Source organism: Denticeps clupeoides, chromosome 20 (genome assembly GCF_900700375.1).
Source record: "Denticeps clupeoides chromosome 20, fDenClu1.1, whole genome shotgun sequence".
Lineage (NCBI taxonomy): Eukaryota > Metazoa > Chordata > Actinopteri > Clupeiformes > Denticipitidae > Denticeps > Denticeps clupeoides.
Window position 1 is genome coordinate 5,700,481 of NC_041726.1, and position 23,261 is coordinate 5,723,741.

At 47.4% G+C, this 23,261-nt stretch overlaps 1 protein-coding gene across 4 annotated transcripts in view; it reads right to left on the reverse strand.

The window, feature by feature from the left end:
* Positions 1–430: 430 nt before the first annotated feature.
* Positions 431–23,261, reverse strand: part of epha10 (EPH receptor A10) — a 125,402-nt gene continuing 102,571 nt past the window's right edge. Inside the window, exons 9-18 of one of the 4 annotated variants that reach the window (XM_028963206.1) lie at positions 16,348–16,403; positions 12,397–12,522; positions 11,342–11,527; positions 8,413–8,474; positions 7,753–7,956; positions 6,689–6,841; positions 3,939–4,129; positions 3,362–3,394; positions 2,565–2,735; positions 431–2,198 (exon numbers count right to left, since the gene is read on the reverse strand). In XM_028963206.1, coding sequence (XP_028819039.1) covers positions 2,084–2,198; positions 2,565–2,735; positions 3,362–3,394; positions 3,939–4,129; positions 6,689–6,841; positions 7,753–7,956; positions 8,413–8,474; positions 11,342–11,527; positions 12,397–12,522; positions 16,348–16,403 — 1,297 coding nt within the window. In that variant the 3' untranslated portion in view covers positions 431–2,083. Of the gene's footprint in view, positions 2,199–2,564; positions 2,736–2,958; positions 3,239–3,361; positions 3,395–3,938; positions 4,130–6,688; positions 6,842–7,752; positions 7,957–8,412; positions 8,475–11,341; positions 11,528–12,396; positions 12,523–16,347; positions 16,404–23,261 lie in introns of those variants that run through there. The other 3 variants (XM_028963207.1, XM_028963208.1, XM_028963209.1) reach the window with 3 other exon arrangements.

The window sequence follows — 23,261 nt, forward strand, 5'->3', positions numbered from 1 at the left end:
ATAGATAGGTAGTTAGGTGGGTGTGTGGGGGGGGGTGGATGAGTAAGTACGTAGGTAAGTCAGTGGGTTGGTAAGTAGGTCAGTGGGTAAGTAAGTAGTTAGGTGCGTGTGGGGGGTGGATGAGTAAGTAGGTAGGTCTTCTAAAGTGAAGTGATTGTCACATGTGATACACAGCAGCACAGCACAGAGTGAAATTTGTCCTCTGCATTTAACCATCACCCTTTTGTGAGCAGTGGGCAGCCATGACAGGCGCCCGGGGAGCAGTGTGTGGGGACGGTGCTTTGCTCAGTGGCCTTCTGATTATGGGGCCGCTTCCTTAACCGCTAGGCCACCACTGGTAGGTAGGTAGGTAGGTAGCTAGATGAGTATTTAGGTGGGTGGGTATAAATGCATTATAGATGCCTGATGAAACCACACACTTTAGTTTTTGTAGATAGTTTTTTAATAACACACGTTCAATATTGCAACAGCCATCTTTACCGGCAAACAGTAAAAATAGTCGACAAAGAGAAACAAACAAAACAAAAAGCTCCAAACACCCGAAAGGTTCCACGGCAGCTACATCCGGGAACGTAAAACAGGAAAGAAAAAACGCCTCCACAGTGAACAGATATTTATTTTGACATGTCGCTTTCTTCAAAAGGAAATTATAAAAATAGATTGCATTTTCAGATACATATTTACAGTATTAAACATACAGGTTCGCACACCTGTAGCCAAAAACCTTCACGTCATTCATTATAACTGCTGAGAGAACAGTACTATTTTGTGTGTGTGTGTGTGTTTTTTCCAACAGCCTTCATAGTTCACTCATTTTCTAGCTTCACTGGGATAAAAAAAAATGGGACAAAAAGTAAACAAAGGGACGAGCAGAATTGGGAAGAGTTGATTTTTCAAGTCATTAGATCTTTAATACAATGAGTCTGAAACAAGGTGAGAGCTCTGGCGAGTGGGACTGAACAGCACACTGTGTTTTTAATTAAACAGACTGGAAAAGTGTGTTGGGGGGGGGGGTGCTAATTAGATTTGACAAATTTCAGAGTTCTCTAAATAAATAAATAAATAAATAAATATATGATAATCGTTCGAAGCCGTGGCCTGGATTGTGCATCATATGCACATCCATGGGAAATAGGAGGCAGTCGAAGGCGCTAATTAGCAGCTACGGTTCTCATGACAGCAACTGCGTTATGTAGAGCAACGTGGGGCAATGCATAAAAAACAATGCAAACAAGGATCATTTTTTGCAGAATGTTAAAACCCCCAAAACTATAGTAAATTTGAATGTCACACCTTATAGGTGTGCGAGTAAATATATTCTGCACAAGCGCGTCCCTCTGAAAACCATCCATATTTCCTGCTCTTTAATCGTTACAAAAAAACACACTTAACTCCTTCCGAGGGAAAAAATGGAACAAACAAGTGGATTAAACACTGAAATAAACAAGATACATGATCCAGACAGAAAAGAGGAATGAAAGCGAAAGAAAAGTGGCGAACGGAACCTTCAAAACACAGAGAACCCGGTTCGAGTGCTGTTATTCGGGTTTGGATTCAGTCTCGCAGGTTCCACGTCGAGTTGCAGCATCGTCATCGATCCAGGATTTAGGACCTTGGCTTTGGCCAGCGCTGGGCGCTTTCATGTGAGAAAGAGAGAGCGTGTGCGTGTGTGTGTATGTGCGTGTGTTCTACAGCTGATCTCAGGTAAGTGACTGCAGTAACAGTTCAGTAACTGTTCCCAGATCAGCGGAGGGCTACAGTCAGCTCCAGTTTGTAAAAAAAAAAAAAAAAAAAAAAAACGCTGCTTGACGGTGAGGTCACATGATCACGTGACCAGTAGAGACGCCCAGACCCACTCGGTTCAGCAACTGGAAGAGGAACGGAACGAGGAGGAACGGTAGAACCGCGGTGCTCGCTGGGTCGTTGACCTCTCTGACCGTCTGCGCTGGCAAGTGCTTCGATTTTTCGGACCCTGTGCCCCGTTCCCATGGGAACAGACGTCTGCCTTTCCTTCTCGCTCGTCTCCCGTGCAGCGTCGTGCCGTCAGTGTGTGTCTGTGTGTGCGTGTGTGCGAGCGCGTGTGTTACACCTGCACTCCGTGGCCGTGCATCTGGATGACCTGGGCTCTGAGGGTCTGGATTGCTGACAGGATCTGTTTCTGGTGGTCCAGAGATGTGATGCCCAGACTCAACACATCCCTGAGGAGAAAACACACACACACACACACACACACACACACACACACACACAGTTACAAGAGGTGCACTGGATTCAGTTAAAACATTTCTCTCAGAACAATGAACACACACAAACACACATAATTGTATTGGTGTGAGGACATTGTTAAAAAATATGTAGCGATAGGTGCTTTCAGAGCGTATTGTTCAAGGAACGCAGGAATAAATGACATCTTTAACAATGCGACACGCCCTCTCCATTTTCCAAGTCTAGGTGTGTGCGTATTTGTGAGAATCTGTCACTGCAGGACGAGGTGCCCGGCGAGGTCATGTGACAAACACGCACAGATCCCGGTGAAAGGGCAGGCGACAGGCGCCGTAACTCACTGGACGGTCATGCGGGCCACTGACTCCAGGTAGCAGTACCCCGCGGCCGTGAAGTTGTCCTTGTAACGGCCCATGTCCACCGCCTCCAGCCACTCCCCTACTGAACTGAAGGAGGGGAACGAGGGGAGGGTGCAGCTGCGCTCTGCCAGAGAGATGGTGGAGCTGAGAGTCCTACGTGGAGCAAAGAAGCAGGAAGAAGAAGACGACTATGAGAGGGAGCGAAGGAAGGTGTTAAAAGCCCAGACTGAAAGGATAATAATTCTAAAAGCCAGAGGTTCTAGAACAAAGAAAAGAAAGTGAAAGTGAAGATTGTCATTGTGAAACACTGCAGCACAGCACACGGTGACACAACGAAATGTGTCCTCTGCATTTTAGTGAACAGTAGGCAGCCCGGGGAGCAGTGTGTGGGGACGGTGCTTTGTTCAGTGGCACCTCAGCGGCTAACCTTCAGCGGTAACCTTCTGATTACGGGTCCGCTTTCTTAACGCTAGGCCACCACTGGCCCAAAAGAATGGACGTAGGACAGCTGAGGCACAAAATCGCGCCTCCTGCACCACAGGTAAGTGACATAATTGCTCGACTACAGAGTATTTCAGCAATACAAAGGAGAAATAAAAATGGAAAACCAAAAAATTAAGAGAGAGACAGTCGGAGAAAAGTGGATGAAAACACGTCTAAAATCCAAGGGAAAGAAAACAAGAAAGATAGACACAAAAAGACAAGAGAATGTGATCATTAAAAAATATATTCCTGAAGTTTAAATAAAAAAATTGTTAATGAAAACTTTGACGCCTGACCTTTTGAACCATGTGAACATGATTATAGGTTTGCTGAAATGTAATTAGTGAGCCAGAAGCGAGAGAGAGAGAGAGAGAGAGAGAGAGAGAGAGAGAGAGAGAGAGAGAGACACTCTTTTATCCATTTGTGTTCTTTTTCTGCTCTCAGGTTCCAATTTAATAGCTGTTCTCAGCTAACTTTCTCCCCAACTTACTTGTCAGTTATTATTTATCTTGTGTGCTTATGCAAACTGGGACACCCACCCAGTCGTACCCCTTCCTCCAACGACAATTTCCATGGGTCCACAGGACAAACGCCTTGTTCATTACACTTTTTACTTTTACATTCACAGCATTTACCAGAGCGACTTACAATCAGTAGTTACAGGGACAGTCCCCCCTGGAGACACTCAGGGTTAAGTGTCTTGCTCAGGGACACGACGGTAGTAAGTGGGGTTTGAACCTGGGTCTTCTGTTTCATAGGCGAGTGTGTTACCCACAAGGCTACTACCACCCTTAAATAAGGCAGGTGTACAGGTTGCGTATCTTGCGTATGAATAACGTGGCAGTGTCGCATGTGAAGGGTGTGGCCGCGTACCTGCGCGCCAGCGTGGACGAGCCCACCCCGTCGGGGCTGCGGACTGTCTTGCTCAGGGCGCTGTGGACCTGGGTGAAGCTGGGCCGCTCCGTCCGCTCCTTCTGCCAGCAGTCCAGCATGAGCTGGTGCAGAGCGACCGGGCAGTTGACCGGCGCCGGCAGGCGGAAGCCGTCCTCGATGGCTTTAATCACCTGCGGAGATCAGAGGCGGGGAAAAGCGCCGACGATTAACAGCCGGTACATGTGGGAGTGGCGCGTTTCTGAGAAAGGCATCCTGGGCGCTCCTGGGGAACGTAGCAAGAAAATAAATTGGGAATAAAACAGACGGAGCGATAACGGCGGGAGATTTTATTACGGTGGAGAGCAATAAAAGAGGCTCTCTCTCAGGCTAGTGTTTTTATCTTAATTCAATTGCCCTCGCTTCAAAAGCAAAATGGACTCACGTTAATGGAGTCTCGCTCAGGTCTTTACGTTTTGGGGGAAAAGAAAAAAAATATATATTCTGAGATGCAGGTAATCGCATTAACTTTGATTTATCGCTTTCAACGCCAATTTAACTGATGTTTGAGCACAGAGCTATCAAAGCATCACCACCGGAGAATATTGGAGAATATTACGATGACTCGAATTCAATGTCTGACATATATACTGATGCAAGACTGAAATTCACTTTCATTTAACAGGGTGATAGAAACTCTTCTATCATCAGATGATGTAGTTCAATTATAGACTGAAAAAATTGGAATGGGTTGAAAGAAAACTGAAGTTATTATAATTACCTGATGTTCGTACACAGAGCAAACAAATGGGCACTGCCCTATTTTACAGCCCCCATGGTTTTAGGAATTAAGCAAAGAATGACTTCATGGTCCAAAGAACCGGCAGGCGTAAACCATAAATAACATATTGGCACAAATATTCATGACCCAAAAAAATAAAAACAAAAAAAAACATGCAACACCGGTAGATGGTGCCAAATAGGATATTTTGCAATTACTGTTTTAATTAGCCTTGATCTAAGGGTCGTTCTGTTTGAGGGTTGTCTTATGGGCTGTGGCATTTATGCAGCTATTGTCAGCTCTAAATAAACAACTAAATTACAATTTGCAATGAAACATCAAAAGGATTTAAGCATGGGTACAGAATACTGAGTACTCACTGATATCTAATAGGCCAGAAATAGCCAGAACGGACATGTTTGCATCGACAGCAATATATAAAACAGCAGCACAAAAATACTGCAGGGATCCAAAAACAGAAAACAAACCCGAGTTCTAACAAAATGATTCTATATGCTGCATGTTCTGTGGATGCAAAGTATCTACACCAAAGTATCTACAGCCCAAACATTTTTTAGATGCATATGTACATAAATTCCCAGCTCCTGGGAAAATTACTTCTGACTACCATAAGTCCCAGTCAACTGACCCACTCAGTAAATATCTTCTTCACTCTCAAATTCTCATCTTGCCATACCGGACCTAAATTGGGTCTCAATGTCTTCCTCTAGGCCTTGATTGTGCCGGTCAGCCCAGTTAGGTGGGTCTCATGGTGTCCAGCTCAGATCTGAGTTCCTGCAAATTTGTTGTGAGACCTGCTGCTTTTTGTGCTTTGATGCATTATAAACTACCCACATCTCAGACTGGCCAGAAGCGACGGCGCTCCAGAGACGTTCTGCAATACAACCCAAGCATTCTGAAATGCACACTGCACACAAGGCAGCATAATGTATTCAGCAGAACATTGGGTGCTACCGTCATCAACCTTGTGTTTGGCACGAGAAATCAATTAAAACATATTTTTGATATTTTGTTGCACATTGAAACCCAGCGTCTGGTCAGGTTTTTAAAGTTGTCCAGGTTTCTGAGCTGCTTAAAAAAATTTCACGTCATCCTATACGGCATTGTGCACTACTGGATCATTTTCCCACAAGCAGAAAACAACATCATTCAATTAACGATGATTGTATTGTTACAATAATTGTATATTTTAATGTACTGCCTGTCTAATATAATCACTAAGAAACGATTCTGTGGTTCTGTAGCCTATGAGTGTACGGGCGGGTCAGCCTCGTAAACCCGCATGAATTCACGCTCCGCCTGCCCTCCGGCGCTCAGCAGAGCTGACCTTTCGCCAGCGACAGCGATGATGTCTGCGATAAGAGCCGCGCCGCGCCGCTGTTCATCCCGCCGGAGCCGGAGTCATTTCACGTGCCGCTTAACTTGGGAGGACAAAAATGAACTTTTTATTCCCCTCCGCGCCCTTCTCCCAAGGCAGATGGCTAAAGAGCTGCATATGAAAAAATAAATTACAGAGTGGGGCACTCTGAAAAATATCTGTCATGATAATCTACTGTTATGGCTTAGGACAAAACCACCATAGCTGAGTAGATGGCCTTAGAAGCCATTAAAAAAATACAACATTGCACTGTCCTCATAAGTAGGCCCTTTTGGAATGTAAAGCAAAATAAATATATAATCCCCCATCCAGAGTGGCAAGTAATCCTACTGATTTCAACAGTCTCTGCCACCCTGCTGCAGAACGTCGAGATTATGCTTGGAGTAAATAGCGTCCTTCAGTTTTATTTCTCGTGAGTCTTGAGGTCAGAAGAGGTCGTAGTGCCTGCTATGAAAGAGCTAATTGGCCACGGAGGCTGAGGCGGGACTTAAAAGTGCTTCTCCCCCCTCTCTCCTCCCCTCTTCAAAGTGCTTTTCAATGCGGAGCTGAAGTGAGAGGTGAAGAGGGACTCACGTCCTGGTTGCCCATGTCCCAGTAAGGCCTCTCCCCGAAGGACATGACCTCCCACATGACGATGCCGAAGCTCCACACGTCGGAGGCGGAGCTGTAGCGGTGGTACTGGATAGCTTCTGGAGCGCTCCAGAGCACCGAGCTCTTACCACCATGCTGAGAGACAGAGAAACAGAAAAAGAAATTAGACTGGGTATATTTGTATCATTTCTCAGGAACCTTGAGTACGTTGAGGTTACCTTGAGGTTAAATAATAGCCTGTGGAGGATATAAAATTGTAGATTGTATGCTTGGGAACATAAACAGAACTGATTCTTTTAAAGAGCACATGTATTTTGGGATTAAAACTGTATTCACAAAATCAACATATGGGGAAACCCTAAAAAAATCGGACTTGAAATGTCTTTATAATCCTCATAAAACCCCTGATAATCTAAAGCACCCCGATGCTCTAAATCAACAACAGGGGCAAGAAGGAGCAGTTTCATTCAAATAATTTTTATTCAAAATAACTCTTAACTTTATCTAGCATTATTAGTAGTAGTAGTTGTAGCAGTAGCAGTAGTAGGGTTGTCTAACTTTACAACAATGTCCCTGAAACGTCTGGAAAATGTTCTCGCAACATCCCGGCAACGTCCTTGGACAGAAATGGAACCCTGCACACATTCAAGGATTGTGCAGACCATATAGCAGACCACAGTGATGATGTTACAGGAAACAATTAAGTGATTTATGATCAAATTCTTGTTTGTACATGGACAGAAATCGTGATCGTATTGTACACTGTGTAATGTGCGACAATACATTATCGTAGAATCCACAGTATTTAATCACCATCACAAGTATTAATATAGCATCACATTCTATTCAATATGATTCTCAACTATTATGTTTACTTACTTTGTGTATTACATTGTCTGAATCTTAAGTTCCATTCATTTCCATTATTAATGTTCCCCATGAACATCCTTCGGACAGAATAAGTGATGAAGGAGAAGAGAAGGAGAAGAACCAGAGGGAACGGGCAGTTTTACAGACAGCTCGGTCACCGAAGGGGGCGAACTCACCACCATGGTGTACACCGCCTCCATCTTGTCCTCCTGCAGGGGCCTGAAGCCGGACACCTTGCAGACCAGGTTGCTGTTGACCAGCACTTTGTGTGCGGCCAGGCGGCGGTGGATGAAGCCCATCTCCGTCAGGTACTTCATCCCCGAAGCCACGCCCGTCAGCAGCTCCACCAGCTGCAGGACGCTCAGCTGCCCCTCGTGTTTCTGGGTGATGGAGGTGAAGTGAGAAAGGGAGAGAGAGAGGACACATGAAGTCAGGGAAGGACAGCGCGGCGATTACCGGCATGATGGGTAAATACTTTATGAACAGGTTTCTGTTTTTAGCTCCGACATGATGGACCCAGAGCCGACAGTTTCACACAGTTTCTTTTTAGTGCAGTTTGCGCTTTAATACACAGAGTGAGCGACAGGGCTGTTAAAATGAGAGCAGAGCACTGAGGCAGGTACCGCTGTTAACATGACAGGTGGACAAGAACACACACACATTTCCAAATCTTTATGAGGACCCAGTAACAAATGCACTAGAAATGTGTTCTAAAAATGTCTCTACGGACATTTCATGTCGCACACAATGCATAGGTTATGCCCATTCAACTCACACAGACATGTATAGAACGGTATGAACACTTACACAGAGCTATATAAAACACACGCACTTACCCGCAGGAAAGAGTCAAGAGCACCATTGCACATACTCTCCATCACAATCATCATGGTGTTACCTGTGAACCGCACACACAGAAGAGAGAGAGAGAGAGAGAGAGAGAGAGGTCGGGGGTGGTGAGTTTGTGAGTCTGCAGCGGCAGGCTGTAGTAAAGATGACTGAAGGTTCTGCGGCATCGGCCCATACTTCAGCCAGTGAGACGTGAACAGGGAGAAGAGGGGAGGGTGACGGATGAGGAAATGAGGCAAGAGGCCATATGTGAGCGGGGATTGAATTCTCAAGCCGCGGATTAGAGCAGCAAACGGCGCAGGTTTAAGAAAAAGGGTCTGTGTGCGACTGAGAGTGTCATCCCAATGCCAGTCTACAATTCTGGGGCCTGAATTTGAGGGTCACATGATCATAACATATGATAGCCATATATGACATCCTCAGTTGGTCTCCACCACACACATTATCAACATTGTTTGGTCCCTGTGTGACAGATGTTTCCATCTGCTTCTTTTGGAACCCATTTTGGCCTCATTATAATATTATATTATTATGGGTTGGTATGAGCACTTAACCCTGAGTGTCTCCAGGGGGGGGGACTGTCCCTGTAACTACTGATTGTAATTCACTCTGGATAAGGCTGTCTGATAAATGCCGTAAATGTAAATAATGGGGTCACCGTAGGCCAATCTTTCATTACTGTGTCACAATGGACATTTCTGGTGTAGATTTCAGGGGTGTGATGTGTAGTCTTGTGTTGTGTTGTGTTACCCTCTTGCATTTCCATTAGTAGTAGTTGTAGCAGTAGGAGTAGTAGAGTTGTCTAACTTTACAACAATGTCCCTGAAAGGTCTAGAAGATGTTCCCGGAACGTCCCAGCAGTGCCTTCAGACAGAAATGAAAACCCTACACATTCGAGGAATGAACATTAAAAACAACAAAAGGCTTAAGATCTTTAGGAAAGCCAACACCCCCCCTCCCAGCAGAAGAACAGAGAGGGGAGTAAGTGGGACAACAAGCACTGAAGATGTTCTAGGGGCATCTGAGGGCCATTCAGAGCAGACAGGAGGGGGTAACTCCTCCACAGAGATAAAAGCAGCTGGAGGGGCAGAAGGAAACGGCGGCCGGAGTGCGTCCAAGCTAAAGCGCGCTTATTATCACCATCTTCTGAGTGCGTAGTGAAGTGCGCATTAGCATGCAGGTCACGCCAGGGAGCCTCGGTGAAAATAATCAAACGGCACCAGACACCCCAGTCACTGCGCTTCGTCGTTTGCGCGGGCCTGATGGATCTGGCCAGGCGGAGGTGGTGTGGCGCTACCGGTTGACAGGTGGGGCTCAGTAGGAGGCAGAGCAAGGGAAGGTGTTGGGGGTGCGCGCGCCCCCCCCCCCCCAAAAAAAAAAAAAAAAAAACGAGTTGATTCACAATCTGCAGTCGGCAGAGATTGGAGTCGTTATGGAGAGGACGTCCCTCCGAGTATCCAGGTCCAATTAGCGCGCATCTGCTACGACCAGAAACCTACTAATCTACGCTAACGTGCCGCGTCCAGCATCCAGCGGGGCCCGTCCACTCAACGGGGCACCTGGTTTCCTAGCTTGTCTTCACTGTTTCTGGAGATAGAGCATCCCGACCTTCACCGGTAAAGGGTAATGATGTTTTCACACCCCCTGAAGTAGCAATAAACACCATGAAGCAATCGCATTTGCATAAAAAGCAGCTAAGGCCTGGCGAGACCGTAATACACAGCTCCACGTTGTGTTGCCTTTCACAATGGCGACTGCCAAGAATCCGTTACGTTTCAGCCGTATTGCGCAGCAGAATTTGAGGTGGCGATGAAGCCAACTGACCTTCTCAGGTGATCTTTAAATCCAAAGAGGAAGATCTGTTGAGCTTGATTAGTGTACAGCATAGAGTGAACGACAAATTGTCCGAATTTTTGGCTGCAATTGCTTTAAACTCTTGGAAAATGTTTGAAGGGTTGAAGTTTGTTTAAAAAAGTGGTGAAGAAACCGGTCAGGCTACGGTGATTGCCGGCTCTTGCAGCATCTAGTAAAAATGACCACAGGGTGTGAAAGGCATCAATAAATAAATGGAGAAAAAAAGGAATAATACGCTCAAGGGCACTTTTATACTGTTTGGTATTGCCACTGGCAGGCTGTGGTCTTCGGCGCAAGGCAAAGCGTTTTTACGGTCACATCACATGACACCAATACAATTCACTAATAATGAATTTGGCAAATAGGGCAAATTAAGGTTATGGGTTATGAGTTTGGTGGTTATGAGTCAGTGGTGCTGGTTTGCTGGTAGACAGTCTAATGGTCTGACAAAAGCTCGCAAACACACCCTTGTACTTCTGTAACAGCTCCAAATACGGTCCAGCTGTTGATTCCGTTGCCAAGCAACAGCGTGCTGTCAGTAGTCAGGTAGGCAGCAGATGCTTGTCACTCCGTGTTGCGACCAGCAAAACAAGGTAAATAAGGTGGCGTGCTGACACATCCGCGCTGTGATGGTGCCTCTCGGCCAATCACAGGCGAGCTTTAATAGCACTTTTTTCGGAGACACCTGGCCGGCTTCACCTTCCATCAATCATTTCACTTTGTGTTGCTCCAGGGGGAAATCTGAACAAGTCCACCAGATAAATTAATGAATGGAAATAGGGTTTAAGTACCCTGCGTTATTACTCTTTGTTCACGAAGACTCACAAACTCTATGCCCATCTGCAGCAAAAGATCTTCAAAAGTGCATGGTGAGTACTGTACTGTGCAACCGTATTTAGTATTCTTCCATTCGGAACCTGGCTCTAGCTTATGCATCCATCCTCCACAATCAAACTACCGAGGCGTTCTGGTGCCCCCGCCCACCTCCTCTGCCCTTTTACGCCACTACATCGCCTCCTCTCAACTCGGAGTCAGAGAGAAAGGCAGGGGAAATGCACTCACCTCTGGTGATGACCCCCTCCAGGCGGACGATGTTGGAGTGGTCAAACTGTCCCAGGATCCCCGCCTCGCACAAGAAGGCCCGCCTCTGCTTCTCTGAGTAGCCGGCGCGCAGCGTCTTTATCGCCACAGGAAGCTCCCGCTTGCTGGGCAGCTTCAGGCACCCGCGGCACACTTCCCCAAAATCACCTGCAGGGGCAGCACTCCTCATCAGCTCAGATAGAGGAGAAAAGACTTACATGAAGGATAAATGATCATTTGGATAAAGTGAAGAACTGGATTAGAAAAAGACAAGGAGAGAACAAAAACTGAGTCGAGTGGGGAATGGTGAACACTCCCCCCCCACACACACGTTGTTTGAAGAAATTGAGAATAAAGTCACTATTCTAATTTCATCCCAAAGACCTTAAAAGGGCACTCAAATCCATTTCCTGGTCCTGGATATTCCTTCTGTAAGATCTGACAGATCTGATTAGATCGTGAATCATTGTCTGGTGAAGCGAAATTGTCCTCTTTATTTCGGACAGTTCACCATTCCAAAGAACTACACCCTAGTTCTATAAATATTATATCACCCCCTTGTAGTCTCCTATAAGATATTATTCTGGAGTGGATTAAATGTCAGCTTTGTGCAGAGGAATTCAGAATAAACAATCATTTTCCTCAATAAATAAATAACCGAGTATAATATTTTTGTCTAATTTGTGTGACTTTATCTACTTTTAGGTTCCACAATGACGCTTTTTTTTTTTTTTTTTTTTTTTTACTTTTTAAAAGTGTAGCGCTGTCTGTCTCATTGTTGTCTAAATGTTTTTTTGTTAAATGTTACTCTGGCTCTGCCTGTGTCCCCTGTTTGCACTTCATGCGTCGCCCTTTATGTCAGTATGTAATAGTTTTTAGTAGTTTAAATGTTACATGTAGCACCAGGTTCCAGACAAATGTTGTTTCGTTTCACTATGTACTGTCCAACACGTACATATCTGAAGTGACAATAAAGTCAACTTCAACAACTGTATTTTCGGACTGTATTTTCTGAAAAATTTACGTGGGTGAATGACCTGTGTGAACGATCCTCTCAATCTTGATGCAAGAGTTGTCCAGCTCTTTGGCAAAAGCGTGGACAGCCTGGACGAGGTCCTCACACATCTCTGGATCAATGTACGTTCTCCTGGTTGGGATTTTGACTGAGGAGGTGGAGGAGGAAAAAAAAAAAAAGAAAAAAAGAACAGTTTTGACTCATCTCATCACCGCCAAACCGATCGATAAACATCAATCAGTCATTCACTCTCACTCTCCCGGCCTGCCCCAAACCGATAACAAATTATGCAAATGAAATCTCAGCAGAATCGATCCCGGTGTGGATCCTGGCGCTGATATTACGCCGTGGTCTTTATCGCTCGTCAGATTTGAGCGCTCCGAGCCGCGGCCGGACCCTGGGGGCGGAGCCGAGCAGCGGTCGGACGACCGCAGAGACTGTTTCCTGAGCGGGGGAGCTGAGACCTATGTCTGAAATGTGATTACAGCGCTGACATCGACCTGCCGGTTCAGAAGCTCAGCCCACTGTCCCATAACGGCTTATTGATTTGGTCTACATACACACACACACACACACACACACACACACATGGGTTAAAACATAGGTTAACCCACATAGGTCAAAACTCCATTCAAACACACCTGCATACTCACACACACAGATGAAAGTGAAAGTGAAGTGATTGTCATCGTGATACCCCGCAGCACAGCACATGGTGACACAATGAAATGCTTTTAACCATCACCCATATTGAGCAGTGGGCCTTGGTGGCTCTCAACCTTCTGATTATGAGTCCACTTCCTTACCCGCTAGGCCACCGCTGCCCCATGAATCCCTACTCCCACCAGCAAACACACATTAATATCACACACACACATTAATATCTAGGTTAAGTGCTATGTAACATATGCATTATGGATGCGTATCTACCTCTTTTCTAAGCCCTTCAAATTAATATCACAACCGAAGGCAAATCTTTTGGCTCTAGTTTGCTTTTAATTAATTGCATTTTTGTTGTATATTAAACACAATTTTTTCCCAGCCTTCTGTCTGTGTTTGTAAGAACTCTGTCGTCAGGTTAAAATACAACACACTCACACATTGGGAGAAAGTGACATATAAAGACCCAGAAGCACACACACACACACCAGAGGCCCAGCTAAATCAGGCTCCAATTACAGAGTAAATTAAACCTTCTGCCTCCTATTCAGCCGCGGCGGAGGATCGAAGGTGTGGGGGAATGAGATTTCAGCGGCTCTGCATCACGCTGCAGCTGCATCACTGCTGCTCTCCGCCACTGTTTACTTTAGCTTGATCGCTGCCCGATTAACTGGCTAGAAATTGGACACACTGTGGATAAAATTGGACACAAAGAGACACGCACACACACACACACACACAAGTGCAAAAGGCTAGAGTCTTCCTGTCCATTCTGTATGTGCTCTCGTGCATCCATCTCTCCACCAATCCCATGTCACACATGCTGATAATGCCGACTAATGGCTGATCCCGCTGCAAAGTGTGTTTCTAGGTCACCCGGCAAGCAGATAAGGGCCTGCCTGCTGTGTGGGGGGTGGATTCAGCTCACTGCGGAGTGCAGGGAAGATGCAGCAAATTCCTGCTTCAGCATCGACACCCCGAGGGTCCACCACAGCACGCTGCAGATATTAACATACAATCAGGACGAGAGTGCCGAATACGAGATTCCAAACGAATCAGGAAAAACGGTGGTGTCGTCTTACAGTTGTCAGCTCAACAAAAAAAAAACGAGTAAATATCAGTAAACGGCAGAAAATATAATATTTTGTAATTAATGTTTTAATTTAAGAGACCAACACCACACCAACAAAAATGAGACAAATGAATTAAAAGACGAATTGAAAATAATTATATATAATTTCTGTATAAAATGAACATTTGGCCAACATACTTGTCAAAAACTATATTAACAGTGAACAAAAAACCTGAATCAGTGATCACTGAAGAATGCAGTAGTGGGGAGCAGCCTGGATGCAGGTCTACCCAACAGGGGTTTCTAATAAAGTGGCCGGTGAACAAACAACAGCCAGACACAAACTACCACGCAAGCAACAGGGAACTTCAGACGTCTGAACATGAATGCCGAACGTACGCACGGCCACTTTTCTGCAGGCCCGCACAAACTTAGCAAACAACATTACCGATCACAACTAAACTAAAAGCGTTGCACAATGAAATTTGCACTTTGACCCTGCCATCTGCCATCATGCCGCTCAATTGACATTTTTTGACCTCCTCAAACTGTGCTGACATATTATTATTATTATCCTTATTATCATGATCATATTATATTATTATCATAATATATACAGATATATTATCATATTGTTGCAACGTCAGTCTTCTTTGTATTATGGGTCGTTGCCCAATGTTGTGTGGTATTTAAAATTTCCAAATTTAGCGTTTTTCTTTTGTAAATTGAAACTATTTATTGTTGCTTTTTCAAAAAGAAGACTGGATTGTGTTATGTAATTATGATGAAAATATGTTTCTTTCATTGAAACTTATTTGAAAATGAACTCTAAAACTTTTTTTGTACACGGTGAACCCCCAAAGCAGATTCTGTCTCTCTGTGCATTTGTATATGTTGAGATGACAACAGAGTTCACTTTGACTTTGCGTTAGTGAGGTCAACACGCTCCAGGTCATGCGACCTTACCACTGGCTGCTTTAATAGTTGCGTGCCACCGTGCACATCTGTGTGTGTGTATAAAATCCTGCGTTGTATAAAACCCCCCTCATTACTCACAAAAGAGCAGTTGCTCCCCTTCCCCTCCTCTCCTGGGGCGTCCCACCACCGCCTGATTAAAAATAATCACACGCTCGGATGTACGCACACGAGAGAGTGTTGACATGCTATTGACACACACCCTCAGAAATCCCAGATGTGTGTTTCTGCATGTTTGTGGGGACACAGGTCAACAACACTCTGTATGTTTACTCGATGATAGTAAATTGTGTTAAGTGTTTATTGTGTTTGCGTTCAGTCTTTTAAAATTCATGCAAACACTGGACTAACACAACTAGACGGAGCAGCCACTGGAAGTCAATTTACTCCTGAATCTTAAGGTCCAACAAAATAAATTAGGTGTAGCGAATGTCCAGAAAAATAAAGCTGTTCACAGGTCAACATGGTGCACATTTGTCTCTGGAAAACCTAGTGGATAACACACTCGCTTATGAACCAGAGGACAACAAACCCCACATAATTCCATTCTGTCCATCAGCAAGACACTTAATTCCGAGTGTCACCAGGGCAACTGTCCCTATAAGTCGCTCTGGATAAGGGTGTCTGATAAATGCCATGAATGCGGGTGTCTTATCGCCTCCACAGGGGCAGTGGTAGCCTAACAGGTAAGGAGGTGGACTGCCACTGAAGTTCCCTTTGAGCAAGGCCCCGTCCCCACACGCTCCTCCCCATGCACCTTTCTTGGCTGTCCACTGCTCACTAAGGGTGAGTGGTTAAATAAGCAGAGGACACATTTTGTTGTGTACACCGTGTGCTGTGCTTTCGCAATGACAAAAAAATTCACTTCAAATCTTTTTTTTCACTTCTCAATGAGGACAAGAAAAATGTCCCCACGTTCACATATGGTCCAAGAGGAAACTGGCATTGGGATAATCCAGATGTTTCCAAATGGATTGGGGAAGCTTCCTTTCCCCCTCTTATAGTGGCCCCATGCTTTAGAAGCTGACACCCCCATCCCCTCCCTCACATCTACAGCTCTTCAGGTCTTCAGATCCCCATCAGACTCTGCTGCATGCGGTTAATGGAGAGGCAAAAGGAGCGTTGCACTGCATCCGTGAGTTGGGTGGAGTGAACCGCTAATGCACTGGAGCAGCAGCCTCGTGTCCACACACACAGTCATGCGTACATATAATTTCCTATGTATTATATATAACACGTTCAGATTCAGACTCGCTGATAACTCACACTGGAAGTAAAGCTCTTCATCCCCCTCCTGGCTGGCCTTGCTGTAGCCACACTGCCTGCAAAACACACACACACACACACACACACACACACACACACACACACACACACACACACACACACACACACACACAGTGTGTCAGCATCAACCATCATCAACATCAAAGAAATGTTAAAACAGACACAGTGAAGACGTTAACAGTTAGTCACACGCGACTGAGATGAACAGGTGCAATCGGCGTCAGTTTATCATCAGTGTTCTGTTACACACACGCACACACACACACACACACACACACACACACAATGGCTCAACATGCTACAGGCGCAGTACAGTAAATATGAGTCACAGGAGCCATTACACACACATACTCAGTGTCAAAATAATACCAGCAGCCGCCCGCCCACTCGCACACACACTGAAGCATTCACAGAGAAGCGCACACACACACACACACACACACACACACTCTCGGCAGGGCAGGCATGGTGGAGCTCGTGCTGTGACACACTTCTGGCTCGCCGGGGGAGACACTCGTCACAGATGATCTGATGGGATTTCTGAGTCTCTCGTTTTAATGGAGGCGCTCTGAAACGAGTAGGGCTGAGCAGGCAGATTAATCACAGAGAGAGAGAGAGAGAGAGAGAGAGAGAGACCTGTCCATCCATTCAACAGTTCATATCAATATATTTATCCACCCATCTACCTATTAAGTCTTTTAGAAACTGTCTAAGCGTCCCTGAAAACATCTGACGATATCCAAGGGATCAGAGGGAGTGTGAATTGGTGAGTGAGTGGGCGAGTGCGTGGGTGGTTGATGGGGTGAGGGGGTGGGTGGGTACGTGTGTGAGTGGGTGCTTGAAAAGATGGTTGAGTGAGTGAGTGAGTGAGTTACTACTCTGTGGTCGCCCAACAAAATTCACCAATCGGAGGTGTTCGTTCGCTATATGTGGGAACGTGGTCAAAGACACTCTCTGACCCTAGTCTGGTAGAGTCACTGGCAAGCTACAGCCAATGAGAATGCAGGACACGGCAATACGGAAAAGGGTGGGGACCCCCCAAACTGTGTGTGCCAGTCAATTTATTCACCCCCTAGCCGCTTATTTTCTTTTTCGCAAGGTTTTTCGAAAACTAATCATTGAACCAACAATTTGGTAGCACTTGTGTTTGTTGGTCATGTCTTCTCATGTCTTTTTGTGATGTCTTTTTGGAGACCCAAATCTGGAGATGTGACACCTCATTGCCATTCAGTTGTGAGCAGTCAGAAAGTTGCGTGTGAACTTAAGCAAGAGCATATGCACGTGGCGGTAAAGAGTAAGGCAGACTGAAGAGGATGCACTGCAGTGCCGAACATCAGTAAGAGCCACGCCCTTGTCTTCGCTCCCAGTTTCCGTTTTTTATTTTGCTTGTTTGTTCTTGCGGCTGTACGCGCATCCCCGCATGTCTAACTGCATCATCCGCTCACGCGGCCGGGAGCGCAGAGAGAAAGAGACAGGTCTCGCAGAGAGGACAGACATTAACCCGACGGGGGAGAGCTGGTGGTACGGGGGACGTGGGGACAACCGCAGGCCTGCTGGGAGATTTTACAGCAGCGTAGATGTGCCTCAAACGGGGACACACACAGAGACGCATCTGTCCAAAGAGTTCGACTTTCTGTCAGCTAGGAAACTCCGCAGGAGCAAAATGAGGAGAAAATCGAGGAGAAAAAAGAAACAGGTGAGAAGCATCAAACTTCAGCTAAGTGGAAGGAAGTGAGAATGACGTTTTTTGGAGAACTTGGCGGCAGGTGCACATCGACTGTTCACAAAAGTTTATTGGGTTGTAAAGGAACTCTCTATATATTTTTTCCATTCATTCCCTCAGTTAGACATTTCATCAATTATGAATCATAGCATAATGACCAATTACATTATACCAAATACAAAATATTCAAATGTTCTGACAGCTAACGTGTTCTGCCTATTATATCTCATTTGCATGTTTTAGAATAATTTTTTGAATTAGGCTTGGGATTGTACAAACAAGAGAAAAAGTAGGGAATGGTGGTAGAACCCTTGTGGGTAACACACTTCCCTATGAACAAGAAGACCCAGGTTCAAATCCCACTTACTACCCTTGTGTCCTTGAGCAGGACACTTAACAACATGGGGTTAAGGAAATGGCCGGTTTGGTTGCCGGTTCGGTTCAGTTTCCGGTTCGAATCCTGATCCACCAAGGTGCTACTGAGGTGCCACTGAGCAAAGCACCGTCCCCACACACTGCTCCCCGGGCGCCTGTCATGGCTGCCCACTGCTCACTCAGGGTGATGGGTTAAATGCTAAGGACAAATTTCACTGTGTGCACCGTGTGCTGTGCTGCTGTGTATCACATGTGACAATTCACTTGACAAGTGTCTCCAAGATGATTCTCCCTGTAACTACTGATTGTAAGGTGCTCTGGATAAGGGCGCGTGATAAATGCTGTAAATGTAATATGACCTCAAAGCAATGCTGACCATGTGGTCAAAACAAAATGTAAACCAATTTGACCGGATGGTCCCATTTTATCCAATAGGATGAATGCAGCGCTGCAGTGTCTCTGTCACGTCCGTGCCAGCTTCGCCCCACCCAACACGCTCACCTTCTCCAGAGTATTAGACTGTGTGTCCGTGTCTGCGTGTCATGTTGTGTAGCCGCAGATGCCCTGGTAAGCCCCAATTCCCTTATGTGCATTGGGCGTGTCCCTTATCACAGTCCTGGGTCGTGGGTTCCTCAACACATTCCCTCCCCAGGCTCCTTCGGCATGGAGAGTGATCCTCACGTGATAACGAGCATCAGGTGTGGCTGGTTAAGTCCAATCTCACTATAAAAGACCCACGTGATCCAGAGTCTACAGAGCGATTCTCCAACTCCACCTCCGGAGTCTTATCCCCTTTGTGTCTATGGAGTGAGGTTTATTTTTGTGCAAAACGTCCAAGACCCCTGTGGAGTCTCACGACCCTGCCTGGCGTCTCAAGCAGGAGCAATCGTGAGGGAGGACTCCCCGGACGAGCGCCGCACCAGTCTGAGGGTTGAGTGGGACTCCGCCCCTTCCCTCTGTTCAGCACATGGCGTGGTGGCTTAGTTTATTGGTTTTTGGACATTTTCCCTGGCTTTTTGTTGTCCTGTAAATAAACTGTTCTTCCTCTGACACCTTGCCCTCCATCATCCTTCCCCAGCCAGTCTCCGGCGTGACAGAAGAATCGCTCTCTCCCAAAAAGATGGATGGCTTGTCAGTACCACTGCCCACTGATCACTCCCCAACCACCCTAGAGGAAGTGGTGGCGGCGCATCACCGCCAGTTGGGTCGGCTGACCAACTCCTTGGAAGAAGTGGTGGCACAGAGGGATCAGATCGCTGCGTTCACCACAGCAGTCCAGCAGCTGCTGACCCAGCCCCCCGGCTGAGCACCTCCTCCCCTAGCTCCTGTCCCCCACATTCCAGGAGAAGATCCTCGGGTTCCAGAGCCCCCCCTGTACCGGACCTCTAGTCTTCCTGAGCGGTACTCCGGTGACCCCGCGGAGTGTAAGAACTTTTTACTCAGGTGTGAATTATACTTTGCGGATGTCACTGGGCTCACAGACCAACAGAAGATTAGCACCATGCTGCATCGACTATCTGGACCGGCTCTGGACTGGAGCAGGGCACTCTGGAGAAAGGGGGGCGAAGAGGTGAGGACGTTCGAGAACTTCGTGCATCACTTTAAGGTGGTGTTCGACCAGCCAGAGCAGGGCCGGTCCACGGGACAGCGCCTCCACACCATCCGGCAGGGCAGATCTTCCGCAAGGGAATACGCCCTACGTTTCTGGGTCCTAGCAGCGGAGAGCGGTTGGGGGGAGGACGCACTGCTGACCATGTTCCGGGCTGGCTTAGCCCCGGAAAATGGTGGCCTGGTGGCCTGGATGAAGTGATAACACTCGCCATCTCCCTGGACGCCCACCTTCGCGAGAGGCGCTCCCCCCAGCGCACTCCAACGGCTGCAGTGGATTGGGAGGTGGGTACTTTCAGGTTCCGGGCCGGAGCGACAAGAGGCGACAGACGGTCACCATCCCCGGAGGCAATGCTGGTTGCTTCGGCCAGTGTGGAGTGAGAGGAGAGGAGGCATCTTCTCCGGACAGGGGCGTGTCTTCGCTGTGGTAGTCCAGCTCATTGGAGGGACAGCTGCCCATGGCGCCCCCGGTCAGCCGCCCTCTCTCTGCTCTTGTAGACTCCAGATCAGCGGGTAATTTCATTGCACGGTCTCTTGTGTTCACCTGTCGTATGCCTACCCATCCTCTGCAGTCCCCTATCCCTGGGATTGCACGATTGACCTTCTGCCAGGGAAAACCCCTCCTCGGTCCCGTATTTATTCATTGTCCAAACCGGAGCAGTGGGCAATGGAGGAATACGTGGCCGAGGCCCTGCGTCAGAGTTTGTTTCGCCGTTCACGCTCTCCCGCCTCTGCCAGTTTCTTTTTTGTGAAGAAGAAGGACGGAGGTCTGCGCCCATGCATTGACTACCGGGGGCTCAATGAGATCACGAGGATGTATTCATACCCTCTTCCACTGATTCCCGTTACCATTGAGCGGCTTCGGGGGGGGGGACCTTTTTCACAAAGCTTGACCTCTGGAGTGCCTACAATCTGGTGTATGTTCGAGTGGGAGACGAATGGAAAACTGCGTCAGGCACTGTGTTGGGGCATTACAAGTATAAGGTGATGCCCTATGGGCTCGCGAATGTTCCGGCTGTTTTCCAGGGGTTCGTGAATGACGTCCTCCGAGACATGCTGGACAGGTTTGTGGTGGTGTATATAGATCACATCTTGGTGTTCTCCAACACCCAGATGGAACACCTCCAGCATGTGAGGGCGGTCCTCTCCCGCTTGCTTGCACATCAGTTGCATGTGAAGGCTGAGAAGTGCTCTTTCTTCATGAAGGAGGTGGCATTTCTTGGTTATCACATAAGCTCGGCGGGAATCGCTATGGAGGAACCTAAGGTAACCGCGGTGACTGAGTGGTCGGAGCCCACGCCGCTCACATCCCTCCTCCGTGGGCAGCCAAAGACACTCCAGTGGATCGGTGCTGCAAAAGAGCCGTTCTGCGCCCTGAAGGAGCGGTTCTTCAAATTCCTGACCCGACGAAGCCGTTTGTCATGGAGGTGGATGCTTCGGAGGTTGGATTGGGGGCGGTGCTGTCACAGTATCATGGTAGCCCCAGGAAGCTTCACCCTTGCGCCTTCTATTCACGAAGGCTGATGGAGGCCGAAATTAATTATGTGGGAAATCGGGAATTGTTGGCCGTACGGGCAGCGTTGGGGGAGTGGCGCCACCTGCTGGAGGGAGTGCAACATCCCTTCAAGGTTATTACTGATCACCGGAATCTGTAATACATCTGGCAGGCAAAACGTCTGGGTGATAGAATAGGCCCACACGACACCAGCTACTGGGTATCCGGGCATTCGCAGAACGGGAGAAGTGGTGGCCAGGAAGTATTGGTGGCCCTCTTTACAGAAGGATGTACAGACCAGTGTCTCCTCCTGTGCTGTCTGTGCCACCACAAAGAGTCCACGTAGCCTACCCACTGGTAACCAAGGTTACACTATGGTTCTGGTGGTCTTAGATCGATTCTCGAAGGGGTGTAAATTTATCCCGTTCCGGTCCCTCCCGTCTTCCCCAGGTGGCTGAGGCCCTTTTCCAATACCTCTTTCGGGTTTATGGCATCCTGTGGACATCCTCTCTGACCGTGGCCCCCAATTCACGTCCTGGGGGTGGAAGGCATTCTTTAAGAGGCTGGGTGTTGCTATAAGCCTCACCTCGGGGTATCGCCCACAGGCCAACGGGCAGGCAGAGAAGATGGTGCAGGAGCTAAGCAGGTTTTTAAGGGCGTACTGCCAGTACAACCAACACGATTGGGCAGAGTACCTAGTGTGGGCAGAATACGCCCAGAACTCCCTGTGTCACTCCACCACAGGCCTGACTCCTTTCCAGTGCCTGCTTGGGTCTGGGACGGGGCACAAACTGCTTTGCGGTCAGCGGTTCACCACTTTAAAGTCCAAGCTGACCTTCGGTGGCGGACCGCGCCTGTCATCCACGCCTCAATTCTCGGAGGCGTGGAGGGGTCCTGCTGTACTTGGTGGACTGGGAGGGCTACGGCCCAGAGGAACGGAGTTGGGTACTGACTGGGGATGTGTTGCATCTGGCATTGGTGGAAGAATTCCATCAAACCCAGCCCAAACGCCCAGCCCCGCGTCTGAGGTTCATCACAGTCCTCGCGCCCACATTCAGGATCCGGGAGAGGGGTACTGTCACGTCCATGCCGGCTCCGCCCCCCCAATACACTCATCTTCCCCAGAGTGTTAGACTGTGTGTCCGTGTCTGTCGTGTAGCTGCGGGTGCCCTGGTAAATCCCAATTCCCTTATGTGCGCTGGGCGTGTCCCTTATCACAGTCCTGGGTTGTAGGTTCCTCAACACGTTCCATTTACAGCATTTACAGCATTTATCAGACACCCTTTAACCAGAGCGACTTACAATCAGTATTTACAGGGACAGTCCCCCCTGGAGCAACTTAGGGTTAAGTGTCTTGCTCAGGGAAACAATGGTAGTAAGTGGGATTTGAACCTGGGTCCTTTGGTTCATAGGTGAGCGTGTTACCCACTAGGCTACTACCACCCAGGCTTCCCTCCCCAGGCTCCTTTTGAACGGATAGTGGTCTTCACGGGATAACAAGCGTCAGGTGCACTGGTTACATCCAATCCGCCTTGTTACAATAGACCCGCGTGATCCAGAGTCTACAGAGCGATTCTCCAACGCGACCTCCGGAGTCTTTTCCCTTTTGTGTCTGTGGAGCGAGGTTTGTTTTTGTGTAAATGTCCAAGACCCCTGTGGAGTTTCACGACCCTGCCTGGCGTCTCACGCAGG